Consider the following 18,018-nt stretch of genomic DNA (forward strand, 5'->3'; position numbering starts at 1 on the left):
CTGCTTTAGAAAAGTTGGATTTGAGATTTTACATCTGAAAAGTTTGGTCTTAAGGAGTAGGATTTGATACTCTAGACCAAAAAATATTTAGGACTCTTGAAGGAACACTGATCTCATTAAAAACAGGTTTACTGATTTGTCAAAAATATTTTAAATAAAATGAAAATGAAAATCACGAGACATTTGTGAATTGCGAAGAATACTCCATGGAGTGTTATACACTTAGTCCTTTCCATTTGAAGGCTCCTTCATAGTTTCCACGGGTATACCTTCAACCATGTTTTCAGAGAGTTTAACCAAGCGGCGGATTATCTTGCATCCTCCCAAGACTCTATGAAATGTTCTGAAATAGATAGTGGAGATCTCCCTTGTAACCTCGATTCTATCATTGATAAGAATCGTAGGGATTTTCCTTTCTTAAGGTTGTAGCTGGTCTGGGTCTGCCTTAATGCTGTTGACCTTTAAAAAAAAAGGATTTTTATTTAATTTTTTTAAAAAAAAAAAGTTTAACTATTGTTAGAAAGTGGGCAATCAAGATCGATTCAATGCAGATAGTGAACTTTATTGCAATTCTAAAATAACAATTGCATGAATCCTAATAGGGTATTTATAAAAATTATAACCATTACCCAAATATAAAAATTAAACATAATATAAAGATTATAATTAACCCAAACAACTCTTACTATTTAAAATTAAATATCTTACTCATAAACACTTCCCTACATTGTAGATACTAATTAATTTTTTTTCACCATTTGGGTGAGACTAATTAATTAAATATCTTATGTGCAACTGGTTAAGTCGAGGGTCAAGCGGACCTTGGATGGTCAATTTATGATAGTCCACTCAAATGATGGGCAAATAAGGAAGGAGCCTAGTAATTTTATAATCATTTGCTGTTGGGACAGACTGTGGGGCCAACCAACATCAATCACGATTCCAGCTCACTATTCATTTTAATTATCAAAACATAAACACAAACGATATCCGAGGTTTTAAAGTGAAAATTTTGGAGGTATAAAGTGACAATATCATAGGTATCAAGCGACTATCTCATAGGTTTCGCTACTTTTACCAAGATTGTCACTATACAAACCAAGGAGATTATCACTTTGAAAGAAGGGGGGTGGGGAACTAGCAAATTTTGCACGTTTACGTTTTGAGAATTAACCTGCAATTTTATCAAATTTGACTCACGAAATGGTAATTTACCCTATATATTATCCCTAAAAAAAAAAGGATAGAAGATACGTGCTTCCCCTTGTATTATAAGAAAAAGGGTTAAAGAAGAAAATTCTTGTCAAAGGAGATGCAAACCATTCAGAATGTTGTAAGAATATATGGGCTTTCATGCATGGAATATCTTTAAAAAGGCTATGAAAATGACATAATTACCCTCGCAAGTTTGCAGACTCAATGGAAGTAAGTTGTAATTCAATAAGGGTATTCTTGTCAGACTATAAATTCCTTGCACATATTTCCACCATACCAATCTAATTTTCTCGAAACTATTTTCTTTCAATCACGCTTAAGGGCCTTTGTTACAACAGCTCTGGTGACTACTATCGCAATGTAAGCCAAAATCGTTACAGCAATCCTCGCCAGAAGGATGATAAGGTCGTAAGTTGCATTCTGGACTGCATAAACACGGAGCCCAATTATGTTCCAAAAACTCTCAGTCCATACAGGGTCGACCATGCCCATAGTGTCCGAAGCATTTATCGGCATCAGATTCCATCTTCCGGATTTAAACTTCAAACGGGTCAAGTATGCAGGAATGTACCTGAAAGGATTAATAGCGTGATTAAAAGGCTTCAAAACGATAAAACACAGCAAGTCATTATTGGAAAATAATAGATAGTAGTAGTCTAATTTTGTTATTTCTATGTTTCTTTTTCTGTGTAAGGACGTTTCTTTTTCTGTATAAGGACATTTATGTCCATTCACTTATGTAAGGGCATTTTTGTCCATTCACCTTTTTTATTATTATATATATCTACCAAGCTCTTAATTAGAGACTTAACAATTCTATAATTCTTCTTGGTATCAGAGCCATTAGAATTCCTCTCTTGGTTCTCCTTCATTTTTTTTATCACATGCTATGATAACTCTCTCCGCTGTGTTTCATGCCCTATTTTGTTCATCGTTAGCCTATTGGCTGGACTGTTGGGTTCCTTTTTTATCTGCGATAGCAGCACTGCAGCCTGTGGAGGCGTGCGACAACACCTAGGGTGCCTTTAGAGACCTACGACAGTGAGACAACCTTTTTGGGAGATCTACAGGACTTGTGACAGCAGCTATAGTGTTGTGTGTGATCAATGACAACAACTACGACTTCCTGACTTTGATTCTACGAAGACGAACCAGTCATAACCACCGTCTTCTTTGGTCGGCGATCGTTCATGATTTTTTATCGGTTCGGATATTATCGAATATCCGATATTTTTTTCGGATTCGAATTCGGATATAGCACTAGTGTTGTGTGTGATCAACGACAGCAACTACGACTTCCTGACTTTGATTCTCGATAGTTAGAACGCAGACGAACCAGCCATAACCACTGTCTTCTTCGATCGGTGATTAATCTAACACTTCATCCAAAGGTTTATTTCAATATTTAATTAATTTAGTTTTTAAGTGTATGATGAGGAAATATGAAATAAAATTCACACTTGCTAGACCAATTGTATATAGGAAAACAAATTTTATTTTTAATACTTTAAATTTTAAATTTAAATTTGGTTAATGATTTTAGTTGGTAAAGCCTATGGGTAATGTGATTCATGACGAGGTTAATTTAGTTCCCTAGCATACCTAGTCACTAATTTCGTTAAAAAGAAGCTTACTCATAAAAAAGAAAGTTAAGATTGTTACTTAAATAAAAAATAAAAAACTTGTGTTGGAAAGAATTTAAGTGAAAAGAAAAATGGTGATCATGAGAATTAGGGAGATTGTAAGAAAATAACATTCAAGGGTAGGGTGGGAAAATTACTTTAGGCAACAAAAAGATGGATTTGAGAATTTAGATGTGAAAGCTAGGACTTGAGAAGTAGGATTTGATTTTTAGATCATAAAATATTTCCGACCCCTTTAAGTAGTAAAGAAATTAATGTCTGAAGGAAAAAATGTTACTAAGATATTTTTTTTTCATTAATTCTCCTGATCATGTGAAGTAAAGACGCTTTGATTTAAATAAATAAAAGATTAGATAAGAGATGGACATCATTTAGAGTCAAGGTCGTCTCCATCTCTCACAGATGAAGTTTTAGTGTATTTATTTTATTTATTTTTTTTTTCTTCATAGATGAGATGAGATGAGATGGGAGAGATCAAACATCATTGAACAAGGATTTCTCTTTTTATAAAGTAATTATTGTAGCTTTTCAAAGTAAAATACCAAAACTAATCTTTCTTTCGGTGCTCTCTTTTCTCTGAAGCAATTATTGTACTTTTTCAAAGTAAAATACCAAAACTAACCACCCTTTCGGTCCTCTCTTTTTCTGTCGGTGCTCCGTTATTTTTCTAAGCAATTACTGTAACTTTTCGAAGTAAAATATCAAAACTAACCTCCCTTTCAGTGCTCTGTCTTCTTTTTAAAGAAGCTTTGAATGGGTGGCCAGGATTCCTATTTGAACACAAAGACTACTAAGCAAGTTCACACCTGCCCAAAAGATAAAGCTTAGTGTATGGAAAAGGGAGAGGAAGCAAAGACTTGGATGAACTCACTACAGTAAAACAGGGCTATAGCGACGCCGTGACCGTCGCTATAGGGACAAATACCGTCGCAAAAGACATCTAACGACGGCCAGGGAGGCCGTTGGTAGTCGTCGCTAGTAGTCTCATCGCTGTATCTTATACCGATGGCCAACTTTTCTAAAATGTCGGTAAGTGCAGGACTTATAGCGACAGCCGATATTCGTCGTCGCTATAGCGTTTTTTTTTTTTTTTTAATTTGTGATCTGTAGCTACGATTTTGGCCATCGCAGTAAAAGCTTTTGAAAAAAAAAAAATTTCAATTTTACACCAGCCCTTCATATATTGCTGAATATTGGAGATACCCCTATGTTTTGAAATTGATGACCTTGACCACAAACATCAGCATTGCTGAATATCTTTTGAAATTGTTACCTGTTACCGGACTGTGATACAAATTCTCACCAGACATCCTTGATGAGCTACTGATTTTACTTTTACATTACAAAAATTAATGGACATTGAGTAATTAAAACAAAATATCTTACAAATACTGAAGTGTGATGTAATGCAAATATATAAGGAACAAACCCAACTCTCCATCGCCATTATTTTCTAGCAGACTTTGCATTGAACTGTGCTAGATCACCATATCTTCATCTAACGTCGGCCTCCTACACAATGGACATGTGGCACAATCATACTGTGGCCACCTGTCAATGCAGTCTTTGTGAAACAAGTGACTGCATTTCAACTCCCTGATCTCTTCTCCTTCCTCAATTTTCGATAAACATATGGCACATTTCTCTCCAAAACTATTCAAAGTAAACATCCTATAATGTCAGCTACATGGCTGGCTGGGTAACTGCTCATATAATTTATCCCTCAACCAACGATTCTTTGATCGCCTCTGTAGGAGCCCCCAATCAATAACAATATCCCAATATGTACTCACGATCACTGCAATGACTGAGGTGATCTATGCAAACACCAACCAAACATTTGACTTGCTATTGGTCTGAGTATAAGCAGTCCTCATAACCACAGCCACAATAGTTGACATGTATTTCAATCCATTATATCCCTGCATTGGATCTTTCTCCTCATACAAGCGCTGGAGACACTACAACAGAATGAACTAATATCATGAGTGTGAACACATCAATAGGGAGGTTAATGGTAAGCAAATATGGAAAAAAAAAAGGACCAACCTGAAGAAAGCGGAACCAGTATGGAATTGTAGCTGTGATGAAATTGAAAGTGACATACACAGCGTTATCCTTGCAAGTGGTCTGCCTATGTCGAAAGTCACCCCAAACATAGTAGCAGATGTAGACCTCAAGACTCCTAAGGGCTTGCACCTGAAACATAAGAATAAACAAGATTTCTTAGAATGTTGAGGATCTAGTTGCACATTTCTTAACACAATCTAATTACCAGCCATTCAAGGTTGATGTGCTAATATAGATTTTCTTTAAAGTATATGAAAAATTATTAAAAGAAGGTTAAATATTTTAATATTTATAAAAAAGTATCTGTTTGTTTCTTAAATTACCAAAAGAGTCGTGTTAATCTAACAACCCCATGTGACATATTCAATTGACTACTTGACCTGACAAGTTCAGGAATCGTAGATTTGCACTCCTTAGGAAACATTGTTCTCTCAAGATACACTTTTTTTTTATAGGAAAGTACAGCCTTGTATCTTGAGCGCAAATCTACTGTTTTCAAACTTGTCACATTGGGATAGTCGATTGATTTTGCCACGTGGGAAAGTCAAATTATCAAGATTCTTACTAAAAACGAATTAAGTCTACTAGTGTTTGAACTTTGAATGTGTTAAAATACCTAGTTACTTTTATACTTAATTGTTCCTCTATATAAAGAAACTTAGCCTGAGCCATGGAGTCAAACCTGACTAGTGAGCTGGTCTCCCAAGAAAAAATCTGGTAAGGTGACCTGTGATGAAATAACAAACAATCAAAAATCAATAAACTTGTCTTAAGTGCCGATTTCTCTTCCATTTTTTGTAGAAATTCAATTAATTCATCCTTTACCTTGTAGAGCGGGGCAAGAATACAATGGTATAAACATCGGAGTAGGAAGAAACGGCTTGAGCGATAAATGATATTGAATGGGCAGATTGTTATGAGAATTACCAGCTGCATAAAGAGATAAATTAGTAACTGAGTCTATATATAATTTGGAGAGGGAAAGAATAATTTGGCTAAGTATTGGTATCTTACACAAACTAATGCTAGAGGGAGTACTTCAGTGAATGCTTTGTAATCTTTGGTTTTTGGGTCCATCTCCATATCCAGATTTGAAAGAATACAAGCCAATCCAAGTGTTGCTAGGCCGGTATTGGAGAAAGACATCTCGGTAACCCCACTCTGTCCCTTGCTTGAAACCAAATATAAATGCATAATTTACTCTGTAATGCCTCCAGGCATATATATTAGCTCCGTACATGAGCATATGTAAGACGACAAATCCAAATAAACTGCAGTAAAGTTCGAGATATCATGTTAATTAAGACAAAAAAACAAGTCCTTTTAACCAGAGTCATTGGGTGCATCTCTTGGCACAAATATTTTCTTGCCCATTATAGCCCGTATTAATAAACAGAGTTTCTATTAACACACAAATATTTTACTTATAACACACCAATAGATATGTAAGAGAGAGAGAGAGAGACCATGACAAAGACAGTTACAGTATGAGGTTTGAGCTTTGGATTCTTGTCAACAGGAACATCTGAATCTCTCAAGAATGAAAACAGCTTCTGTGCCGATGGTGCAATTTCAAATATCCTGCAATTGCATGCCCCCACACCCACACCCAAATCCAAATCCAAATATTATAATTTAATTTAAACTTTTACACATAATCCATCCCACCATCTCAAAAAGACAATCCAAAACATTTAATATCTGAGCATCAACCATGAATTATACTATAGTTTTCTCAAAATTGGAAAAAATTAAGGATATCTTCTCACCCGATGGAAATAGAGCCAACTGCGATCACCGCATTTTTAAGGTGGCCGGTAAGAACGACTAGAACCATCATATACCAAATTTCTAGACAAAGCATCACAGCAGAGGCCAAGGAGAGGCTAACAAACGCCCAAATCTCATTGAAGGCTAACCAGGAAAATCCCTTCCACCCATCCTTACACCAACCCATAACATAAGCTGCCTGTGCCAATGACCCAGCCCGAGATGTCATATGCCACAGCAGCCCCTGAAATACCCCACCCGAACACATAGATAAAGAGCCGAAGTAAAAATACATGAAATATCAGAGCCACAAACCCAATATATGCAAGGACCCCAACCTTGCTTTGGGACTGTAGGAACTTTTGTGAAGGGAAAGCGATGGAAAGGGAAAACATTTGAGGAATGATTTGGATTGCAAATTTTCCAGTGAGTTTGGCAATATAATCTTCTTGCCCGAGAAGCTTTAGGACAGGTGTGGCAAAGATGTACATTGGGGTAAGGATGATGCAAGTGACTGTAAGAATTATCCAAGAGCGTTGCATGTAGACGCCAAGCATGAAGACCTGTCCAGCACCAAAGGCCTGCCCGCATAGTGTCTCAAGTGCACTTCCCATACCAAGCTACCATTTTGTATAATAGTTTATATGAAATAGAAAAAAATAAATATAAAAAAATGGGTGAACAATAGTTCAATTAGCAAAGTATTTTCAGGGGTGGCAGTAATATTATATGCAAATGGTTAACATAAAGAAATAACAATAATTATCCCTTTCACAATGAAGTAGATAAAAAGAAAAAGGAAAGTAATAACTTGGACTAGTTGTAAGAGTAGGAAATGAGAGTTGATTTGTTAATATACAACTGCCAACATGAAATCCAAGACCAAATCATAAAGGCAACAGAAATAAAAGATAAAAACACAAGATTATCATATTCAATGGATTATGCAAGGGTGTGGAGGGTGTGGCCTTCACTAAGATTTCGGGGGCAATGCTTCTAATCTGAACTGTATGAGATCCAATCCAAAACCCAACAATATTGAAATAAGGGAATTTTGGATATTCTTCGGGAGAGTTGATTATAGTTCAAAACAGAGAGAAGGCTTTCATCTATTCAGTGTGTGGTAGCAAGTAATCTCTAAGGTTGCTTAAGAATATTGTGATTTATTTAATCTTGAGTAGACATACTGTCAAACTAGGTAAATTTTTTGTGTTCTCTTATGTGTGATCGTTATTTTCTTTTGTTGCATCATTTTTGCTTAAACTACAGCCCAAGATATTTTTTTTCCCCTTATATCTCATTCAAGCCTTCAAGACCCCAAAACCCTAATATTCATTCTTCTGTGACCCTAGAAAAGAAATTACATTGTATTTATGCATTGCAAAAATTGAACCAAGGAAGCTTGCAGGGGCAGAGCTAGTAAGCAGCTGGTGGGGGCAATTGCCCCCACAAAACTTTGAGACACCCTATATTTTCAACTAATTACATGCCCCATTTGTCCCCACTCCCTCACCTCTCTCCCCATTTGCCCCCACACCCTCTCCTCCCTCCAATTTCCCTATATTTTCAACTAATTACATGCCCCATTTGTCCCCACTCCCTCACCTCTCTCCTCATTTGCCCCCACACCCTCACCTCCCTCCATATCCTTGTTAAAGTCAACTGTGCCAATCATCTCTGCAACACCACAAAACTGCCCACTTGCATTAACCTGCATTGGAAAGAATCCCTGTCCGCAAAGCTTAAAACAAAACCAAAGATGGAAAAAAGCAATACCCAAATTGATTATAAGAAAACTCACAGAAAAGAACAGAACATACAGGACAACCTCTTGGATTTCCAGCAGCTATTGTTTATGCATCTTGATACGCTAGTTCCAGTCTCTTGTTCCCATTAGGAGTACTTGACCATACATTATATTTAATGCTCTTATGCACATCATCCTCACTATACGATTTGATTACGAAGAACTTGGCATTAGCATAGTTAACAGGAAAATCTTCCTATCCACCACTGCCCATCCACGTGCATTTGATCCAAAGTCGAGTAAAACATTAGTAATGGGAGAAGCAACTTTTAATGGGCTACGGATAGTGGAAACCTTCCTAACAGGCAATTGATCCGCAGCTTGACTTGAGCCAGTAGCATTTCTACCCTGGAAACACATCATTTCAAACAATAATCTAAAGATCAATTCCTGGATCATTTTGTACGAGAATAGGTAGACATTAGTACACACAAGTTTAGTGGCTGAGTTTGGGGCTAATTTCCAAATTTTCACAATTTATGAAGTAACACTTGCATTCCTGATCCTTCCTGTCGCTACCATGTAAATGGAAGACAAAGGACTATACCATGTACAATGTTAAATAGACCTCAATGAATTAATGGCATCACAATCATTATAAAGATATCTCACTCGTATCATAAATTCAGGTAACTATCCATCATTTTTTTTTTTTTGGCTCATTACAAAACAGAAAACTAAGGTAATGTTAATCAAATAGAAGAAATACCTGAGTAACTTGTGATGAAGTTGACTGAGAAACACTACCAGAAGTAAGATTAGTGTGTGCCACAGGCTGCTTACTAGATGCCACATTAGCTACAGAAGAATGGGTTCATGGGTGGGTTCGATTTCATTCAATTTTAAACATATCTATGAGTTTACATTGATATAAGAATCAAAAGCTCATATTTACACAGCAGGACACACATTAAAAACAAAAAGAAGCATAAAGAGAAAAAAATCATCACCACAAGCCTGATCTTATCTTTGCTCCACTGCCTTTGTTGTCGACTGGAGACCTTCAAAGCTACATACACTACGAAGATTTGCTGCATATAAAAAAAAAATTCAGATATCTACAAAACTTGATTATTTATGTCTTGAAATATGAAACAATACCTTATCTTTTCCCTCCTCCTTTCTCCGGGCTTGGGACCGGCAATGTAAAATATTTAATTTTACATTGGCGGAGTTAAAAAGGGGTTAGTTACAAAAAAAAAAAAAAAAAACAGTTATTAATTAAACAACACGTATGACTTTGTATCCATGCCAAGTCAATTGAGTATTGACCGAGTGAAGACTTCCTAGTTAGTATATCAGCACTCTATATTTATTTATCGTTACACGTGGCAATTTCTTTCATTCACTGTTTGACAAACCACTTAGTCAAAATTTTATTTTGACTATGACCCTCAAAATTATCTTCAACGTTAAAATGTCAAATCATTGGGATAATTAATGTTTTTCGGTTAATATTTTATAATTTAAATATTAATTATCCAAATAAAATATGATCATATGATTAAGAATCTTTTTAACCAAAGCTCAAACAACTCAACATCAACCAATTTAATAATTCATCAAAAAGAAATAAACCACAATTCAGTTAGGAATAAAAAAATTCAAAAGACTAAGGAAGCCAAGGAGTACATACATGATCATAGCAAACTATTACATTACTTATTTAAATTTGTTTTTCCTACAAAATTAGCACAAAAATCTTTTACAAAATGAAATTTACTTCAAATTTATTCCCTCCACCCATTACATACAAGCTTAGTTAATCTGAACTTAAAGCAAATAAAAAAAATTAATACAGATCTGAGAGTAAACTTGATAATCTGAGTGAGTTCTCAGATTTGATAAGCAGAATTGGGGAGTGATGGTCTCCTGAAATCTGATTTTGTCCAATTGAATATTAGTTAGCTATAAAAATGAGAAATTAGGGTCTTGGTTTGAAATTGAACCAAAAATTGAATTAAAATCATAGACATTGGGATTTTGGTTTGAAATCAAACCAAAATTTGAATCAACGCTATATAAATTAGGATTAAATAGAAAAATCAACAAAATATACAATAAAATAAAATATGAGAAAAATCTAGGGTTTAGGGATCGATTGAAGAGAAAAATTAACAAAATATGTATGAAAAAATACCTAAATTTTCGAGGTCGAAATCAGATCGGATCTGCTTAGTTGAACCCTCACGCATTTGAGAGATCAAGAGAGAGAGAGATCGATAAAGAGGCAGAGAGGCAGAGAGAGATCCACAGAGATAGAGGCTTCGTTTTCGATTTGCAGACGAGAGAGAGTGATTGAGGCTTCGTTTTCGAGTGTCGATTCCTTCTCTACTAAAGCAATCAACGGAGATGTGAGAGAGAGAGTGAGGCTTCGTTTTCGAATTTCAGATGAGAGAGAGTGAGTGACATTCGAGTTTCACACGAGAGAGAGAGAGTGACATTCAAGTTTCAGACGAGAGAGAGTGACTGGTTTCGTTTGAGACGAGAGACAACGAGGATGACGGAATCGAAAACGAGAGTTTCAGACAAACTCGGACAAATTTTCAGCAAGAGTGAGTGAGTGAGTTAAGAGCTAGAGTGACTTGGGCGAAATAAACATTATATAGCGACGGTCAAACTTTGACCGTCACTAAAAGTCGTTGTGATAGCTAATTTTTCTTGTAGTGACTGTGTTAATGAAAGATGGACAAGAAGCTTAGAATGTGTGGACAGGATTCCTATTTGATACTTTCCTAGATTTTCTAGAAATCAATCTAACACTTCGTCCAAGGCTTATTTCAGTATTAATTAATCATTTATATTTATGTGAGATTTAAACTAGTTTTAAGAAAAAGCATTAACTTCTTTTTTCTCTTAGAAGAAAAATGAGCTTTCAGTCCTTGATTGGAAACAAAATTGCACAAACCTTCACTAATGTTTGGTTGATTTAGATAGATTTATGAATCAAAGTAGTTTTTTTTGGTATAATTCAGAAGCTTGGTGAGGTTTAAGTCAACTTAAGATGAAACAATTAAAATAAATTGACCAAGATTTGGACTATCTCAAGCAAAATCATCCAAAGAAAGAATGCAACTTTGGACGGAATAACAATTGTCCAAAAGAATCTCATAGAGAAGGAATTCATAGAGCCACTCGTCTCAGATTTTTCAAGTCCAAATACACTCAAGCTCACCAATGTGAATCCAATGATTTTATGCCATGCAATTGAGGATACTCAAAAATACCCAAAAACTGACAAACAACAGAATATATCTTACACAAATTTTAACAAAAACAATTACAACAGCAACAACAAAATTATGAATAATCAGCAAAATTCAAAGTAATTCAGAAATGAAAGATTTACATAGAACCATTATATTCTGTTGCAACAATAAACCAATTTCTCACCCCTGTTGTATGAGCAAAAAACGGAATTGACCCCTTGACTGAAAGGCTTTACCGATCGATCCAATTTCCAAGACCTAGGCAAGAAAATCCAGTATTGGAACTGTTTGGCTTAACATATTTTAATAAAAAAATGAGCAAGCACCAAATTAGTTACCATTAAATTAACTTAACTGAAGTAATCAGCAGAAGAGCATTCTATAAGAAGATGGAGATGAAAAAACATCTAAGAATCAATGAAGAATATCAAGCTCGTTGTAAAAAAGCTAATCCATAATAAAACGAATGAGAGAAATGCATTGCAATAATAAGATGAACATCACTAGATCCTCTAATCTATTGTTGGTTCAGCTGCAAACTTAACATATAGCTTGAAATATATTGACTTCCAAGGAATTTCCCACTCTCTATTCTGGGTTTGTAAATCAATTTTTCAATATCTTCATGAAAGTTTCTGTCATTCTGCCTAGTTACCCTATTCAAGTTAAGCCTAATGGTCCATTAGGACCTAGAAGCCAGTTGCTTTAGAGGATTGCTCCATATACCGTCTTTGGGTAACGTAAAAGCAACAAAATAAAAATGAAAAAGGGAGATTCTATCGCCACACCGACTTTTGATAATGCCACCACAATTCATATGTAAATCACCAAATAACTAGCACACATCTCTGGGTGACGTTAGCAAAAGTTGGTGTGGCAGTAGTAGCTCTCTAAAAAAATTGTAACTATCCCAGCAATATATATAATTCCCCTGTAGATAATATTGCATATAAATCATCCATGTATTTGAAATTTTGAATAATGAGTTTCCAATTTTTTTACATCTATTTGTATACGTAAAAAACAACGCATCTCTCTTTACTTGCCAAAATGCAAACAATATTTAGGTTATACGTACTCGTTTATTAAGCTCATTTGCACCATCAACATGGGAAGGAGCATCAACTGCTGCCAGCAATGATATCATACCCAGGAAAATTGTTTCAAACATTTACGTTTTGTATAAATTCAATTTATAATCGTCTCTATTGAACAAATTGATTCAACAATCAACAATTTTTTACAAACAGACTTTTGAACTTACAGATAAAGGGGAATCAGCACCAAGACTTTTGTCACGGAAAAATGATGCTGAGTCCATGGAAGTCACCACTAATATGATGGACTTTGGTTGTTTTGAGGATGAAATATTAATTGGTGGTAGTGAAGACAAGACACTGCCCTTCAGATGTCAGAAGCATGTAACTGAAGGTTATAAATGTACAAAGCATATAAAGCATCCTCCAATCACTAAACATAAGCAAGTAACAAAATACCTAAAGATAAAGCCCATTACCCACAAATATAAAAGATATTTGCCAAAACTCAAGTCTTCCTGTAGCAGATGGAGAAAAGGTATCCCCTGGTTGGTTTTATTATCTTTACTTCAAAGAGTATCTAGTCGATTGGCTGGAATTGGACAGGGTTATATGGGGCTTCTTTGGAAACTTATTGTGTCACCTCAACAAGATAGATGGTGCTCCTTTGAGTTGATATAATGCATTCCTTAGTAGTTGAAAACTGTGGTTATCTATCCTCTTCTAACGATAACTACAGTCACAGTCGGGATTCGAGAATAAGTCAGCAAAGGAAAATTTTGAAAACACAATACATTCACCTTTTTTCATTTTTTTTTCCTGATCTAATCCCAAATTTTGCGATTTAATCATGAAGTTTGCAAAAGATGAGACTTATTGAAAAACTCGGGACTAAATTGTGATTTAATTGATAAAGGAAACATTCACGATTTAATCGAGACTTGATTGCATGGAAAGTCATTTCCATGTAATTTGAATCCATGTGAAATGGTAGTGGAAACTAGGTATGGTGGAAAATCAAATTCCATTGTTGACTTCATCTATACAACACCAAGAAAAAAACCCCCCCAAAAAATACTGAGGAAAAAGAAGAAGGAAGGGAAGAGAGAGAGAGAAGTAGGTGGCCTGTAGAGATGTGGAGTGGCAATTGAAGGTGACAGTGGTGGTTGTGGGGAAGAAGAAAAGAAGAGGAGGAATTTGGGGGGAAATGAAATTCATGCTTGGCTGGATTTTTGGATGAGGGTGGAAATCCATTTTTCCATGAATAAAACCAATCAAACACATGAAAAATGGATTTCCCACTCATTTTCCATGCGCAATCAAACACACTTGTATCTTTTATTTCTTATGTTACTCATATCTAACGTAAGGATGTACTTGTAATTGTGTACAATTCATACAAATATAAAAAGAGTATAAGAATCATCTCTCATAACCCTAAATTCCCGATCTCTTCTCTTCTTCTGCTCTCCTCATCCAAACTCATCAAAAACACTAAAACCTTCAATTCAACTTGGTATCGAAGCATTAATAGATCAGAGACCGATCGTTCCTTAAAGCAATGTTGACATCATGCAGACATCAGCAAAGGTTACTTGTTTGACCACAAAAATGTTGGATGACACATCTTTTTAAGAGATCTTGATTTATCAACATTTATGGTATTTTTCTCTTTAAAAAATTTATACCATTTGATGCATTGTTTGTTGAAGAGAAAGAGTGGAGGAAAAAACCTAGATTCATGTTTTTTTTCTGGGATTCCGTGAGTGGAATTTTTCCACCCACATAGCTCATTGTACTTGACTTACGTGGATTTTTGTTTTTGAATATTTTTACTTTTTGATGCTCATTTTTTCTTAATGCTAATGGTGAGGACATCTAAGATCATGGGTACTTTCCATTAGGCCATTATTTAAATTTTTTGTTTTATTTAGTTTTATGTTCAGGAGGGTCTATTTTAGTGATTCAGATCAGTATTTGGACTTATTTTTATGTTATTTTGTCTATGGTCATAATTTTATCGCTTAAGCCCCACCTAAGCCCCGCCTAGCGCTTTTAACAACCCTAATGATAGTATTGTCATAACTCCTCCAACCTATGCACCCCCCAACTCTAATAATATATTCATGTTTACAGAGTTCACTAAATAATCCAAAACTTTCCATGCATTTTCAGATTAAGCTGAAGGTATTTGTCAGTGATTGAGGCACTCTCAATCTTGGAAATGTTGGCTCATATTGACGACAACTATGATTCGATGTTACTTTGCTAACAACCTCAAGTAAAATAAACAAAATTATAGACCAAAATAAAAAATGTCTGACATAACATTAAAGTGCGACACAAAGAAATCTCAAGGGCAGACAAGACTGCTCTTTTAGACAAGATTCTGAATCATGGATTCCAGTCTTTGCGTCTAATCAAGATCAAGCGTATTACGGATCATTAAACAGTGAAAGGTCAAATAAGCGTAGTAAATGAAATAATTAGAAACAGCATATTTAAAGATATTCAAAATGTCAAAGCAGAACCTAGTACCTGCATTACAAGATCAAACTCAGCCACATCTACAGTATAATCTTTCTTCTTGTTATTCTCATTCTTGTTGGCAATCTGCATGTATAAATAGAAACTTAAGCTAACAAAAAATAAAACTAGGCTATAATCTGAAACAAATAAATTCAAAGACTTGAAAATAGCAAATAATTTCATCAATGGACTGCAATAACACAACAACATTTTTCAAAACAAGAAGGTTGCCAGACATCAAATTAAACCAAAAAACGAAATAGCCATATGAACCATCAACGACCAGAATTCCAAATGTATGTGTATGTATGCATGTGTAAATAATTTGCCAGAAGGTCATGCAAATGATAAAGACCATTAAAAAAGTGTAGCATTACTTCTTGAAGGATTAGTGTGCTATCTTGAGAGAGTAAGAAAACAGAAAAATTGTAGTTGCTCCACATAATACTGGATCCCTGCAGTTATGGACAAATGAATTGTTGCTAATAGGGTGGTCTGATTCAGAAACATATCTTCCATTAAGTAGAATTTCATAACTTACAGAAGGGTTCTATTCATAATTGTGGTTTTGGTAAGGAGCAAATTCAGCTTGTGGAACTTTTTCAACTGGAAAAAATCCTACAAAGAAGAAAAGTTATGTAACTGCTAATAACTTTTCTCATTCAAACTCAGTAAACATAAATGAATACTCTTACCTTTCGTCTCATTTTGGATATTAGTCCTTGATTCAACTAAAACACCACCTACTTTCTCAGCAAAATTTTGATCATTTGATACCCTGAACAAGTAAAGGTAATCTTTAAGATCAAAGATACTGCATGGTCTTGAAAATTCATTTCAAATGCATGGACACGTAATTGAACATATACACGCATAGAGACTTGCATACACAATGCAGTCATGGATTGATGTGGAATTCCCACTAAGACGTTTTCATGACTAACATGGAAATTTTCATGAAAATGCACATATGCATTGGACTTTGTACTTACATGAGTTGATAAGGATTAGAGACACTTGTTTTTTTCGAACAACTTCTTTCAAAACAGAACCAGGATCACCAGATTAAAGACAATAATAAAAGTTACAATGATCACCAGTATGATAGAGCCACACAAGTCGAGACAATGATATCATATCTCAAAGAAAAAAACGAAATGAAAAAGAAAGATTGCAAATTATAAATTTCATAACGTATAAGGTAATCTCCCAATCATTCTCACATAATCCACATCAATGTTTGAAACATTAGGGACCCACAGAATTTGTCTTTCAAACATAAAAATGCAAAGCTTATCAATTTTGAAAAAGATGCAGTGTGCATTTGAAGAGAACTGAGCAAAATGTTTTATGTACTTTTTTATTATCATGTTTCAAGATTTGAAAGTGTATGTCATGAGTCATGACCATGGTTTAAAATCTAGTCTTGAGGCAACGTTTCAATTAGGAAAATCGAAACGGTCTCAACCAAAATATCCCGAGACATTTCAGAACAGTCCAAAACATTCAATTTTTCGTCGGCCAACATCAGAATGTTATGCCAAAACATTTTAAAACAGAACCGAACTTTGAATCATGGTCATGACTAAAGAATGTTTAATTTTAGCTTCCTTTTTCTAACTTTATGAAAATCGTTACGAACATGAACACTAAAAGTAGGTTTATTTGCCAAAAAATATTCTCTCAAGATATTTGTTTTCCGTAAAAAGGAATTCCTCAGAAAAAGGAATATTGATGATTCGCTTTTCCTTTTTCTTTAGTTCCGTCAACCATTTTAATGAACAAGAAAGAAGTAGAAAAAGGATGTCATAAATCCCCATAAAGAAAGTAAGGGGTGAGGATAAGCAGGTTGTTGGTTACGGTGCTTAGCTTCCACATCTCTTGTTTTCCTGAGAAAACTTTTTGTTATCTCAATGGGGGTGGCAAATGCTTTCATGCACCAACATGAAAATTCATAATACCGTTCGGTACCAACCCTCTTTCACACTAAGATAAATTTCCATGACACTAATTATTCCCTTTTTGCATTGCCCATCAATTAAAGTAGTGAAAGTAATACCATTCGGTACCAACCCTCTTTTACACATTTCATCGAACAATTGATTCGCTTTTACCAACCTACTCTCTTTGCACAACACATTAATCAAAACACTATAAGTAACAACATCAGGAAAAATTCTAGCTTCCGACATTACCCTCTTCAACCAAAATCCCTCCTCTAAATTACCGATTTTACAATACCCATTAATCAAAGTATTGAAACTAACCACGGTTGGACACAATCCCCTTCGACGAATTTCATCAAAAATCAATTGGGCTTCTTTAAGGAAGGAATCAAGAAGCTTTGTTGGAGTGTTTTTGATGGCTTGAGAGATGGTTGTGATGATGATGGGGTCTTGTGGTTGGTCTTGGAGTTGGAGAGGAGATGGAGATGGAGTTGGAGGGGTGAACCAGGTGGATAAGGGAAGGAAGCTTAATTGGGAAAGAAGATAGAGAGAGGTGTGTTTTTGTTATAGGGATTTTCAGAGTGATTATCTCTGTCGTTTGATTTTCTGTGTTAATTTTTTAAACCTGGCATTTGGCAGTAATCTTTGAGTATAATTTTTTTTTTTTAAAGTAATCTTTCAGTATTCACCCGTGCATCTTTATTACTTTAAAAAAAAGTAATCTTTATTACTTTAGAGAAATCTTGCTCACACACCAAAATACCCTAGGACAATGCTGACCTGACACGTAAC

The 18,018-nt window shown here is 35.0% G+C and overlaps 2 protein-coding genes and 1 long non-coding RNA gene across 29 annotated transcripts; 1 reads left to right on the forward strand and 2 right to left on the reverse strand.

The window, feature by feature from the left end:
- Nucleotides 1–1,242: 1,242 nt before the first annotated feature.
- Nucleotides 1,243–17,934, reverse strand: LOC147398073 (protein DETOXIFICATION 34-like). 27 transcript variants are annotated; one of them, XM_086447198.1, is made up of 10 exons: nucleotides 17,548–17,931; nucleotides 16,273–16,317; nucleotides 15,976–16,058; nucleotides 15,822–15,898; nucleotides 15,658–15,735; nucleotides 15,290–15,364; nucleotides 12,978–13,116; nucleotides 12,793–12,863; nucleotides 11,899–11,972; nucleotides 1,255–1,786 (listed from the first exon to the last, which is right to left on the reverse strand). In XM_086447198.1, exons 5-10 carry the CDS (start codon nucleotides 15,721–15,723, stop codon nucleotides 1,522–1,524), a joined length of 690 nt encoding a protein of 229 aa, XP_086303324.1. In that variant the 5' UTR covers nucleotides 15,724–15,735; nucleotides 15,822–15,898; nucleotides 15,976–16,058; nucleotides 16,273–16,317; nucleotides 17,548–17,931; the 3' UTR covers nucleotides 1,255–1,521. The 27 variants fall into 27 exon arrangements, 22 of the variants coding, with proteins under 22 accessions (XP_086303334.1, XP_086303345.1, XP_086303328.1 ...); XM_086447201.1 differs by lacking the exon at nucleotides 16,273–16,317 and having other exon boundaries at nucleotides 1,251–1,786; nucleotides 15,822–15,886; nucleotides 17,548–17,933; XM_086447197.1 differs by lacking the exon at nucleotides 16,273–16,317 and having other exon boundaries at nucleotides 17,548–17,928.
- Nucleotides 3,676–6,057, forward strand: LOC147398074 (uncharacterized). The gene is made up of 2 exons (XR_015179739.1): nucleotides 3,676–3,887; nucleotides 4,865–6,057. It is a non-coding gene; the product is annotated as an uncharacterized LOC147398074 (long non-coding RNA).
- Nucleotides 4,226–6,122, reverse strand: LOC147398075 (phosphate transporter PHO1 homolog 8-like). The gene is made up of 5 exons (XM_086447220.1): nucleotides 5,943–6,122; nucleotides 5,754–5,858; nucleotides 5,611–5,655; nucleotides 4,908–5,057; nucleotides 4,226–4,819 (listed from the first exon to the last, which is right to left on the reverse strand). The coding sequence occupies exons 1-5, from the start codon at nucleotides 6,120–6,122 to the stop codon at nucleotides 4,676–4,678; spliced, it is 624 nt and encodes a 207-aa protein (XP_086303346.1). The 3' UTR covers nucleotides 4,226–4,675.
- Nucleotides 17,935–18,018: the final 84 nt, after the last annotated feature.

Source organism: Akebia trifoliata, chromosome 7, assembly GCF_017979445.1.
Source record: "Akebia trifoliata isolate Shusen 1 chromosome 7, ASM1797944v1, whole genome shotgun sequence".
NCBI lineage: Eukaryota > Viridiplantae > Streptophyta > Magnoliopsida > Ranunculales > Lardizabalaceae > Akebia > Akebia trifoliata.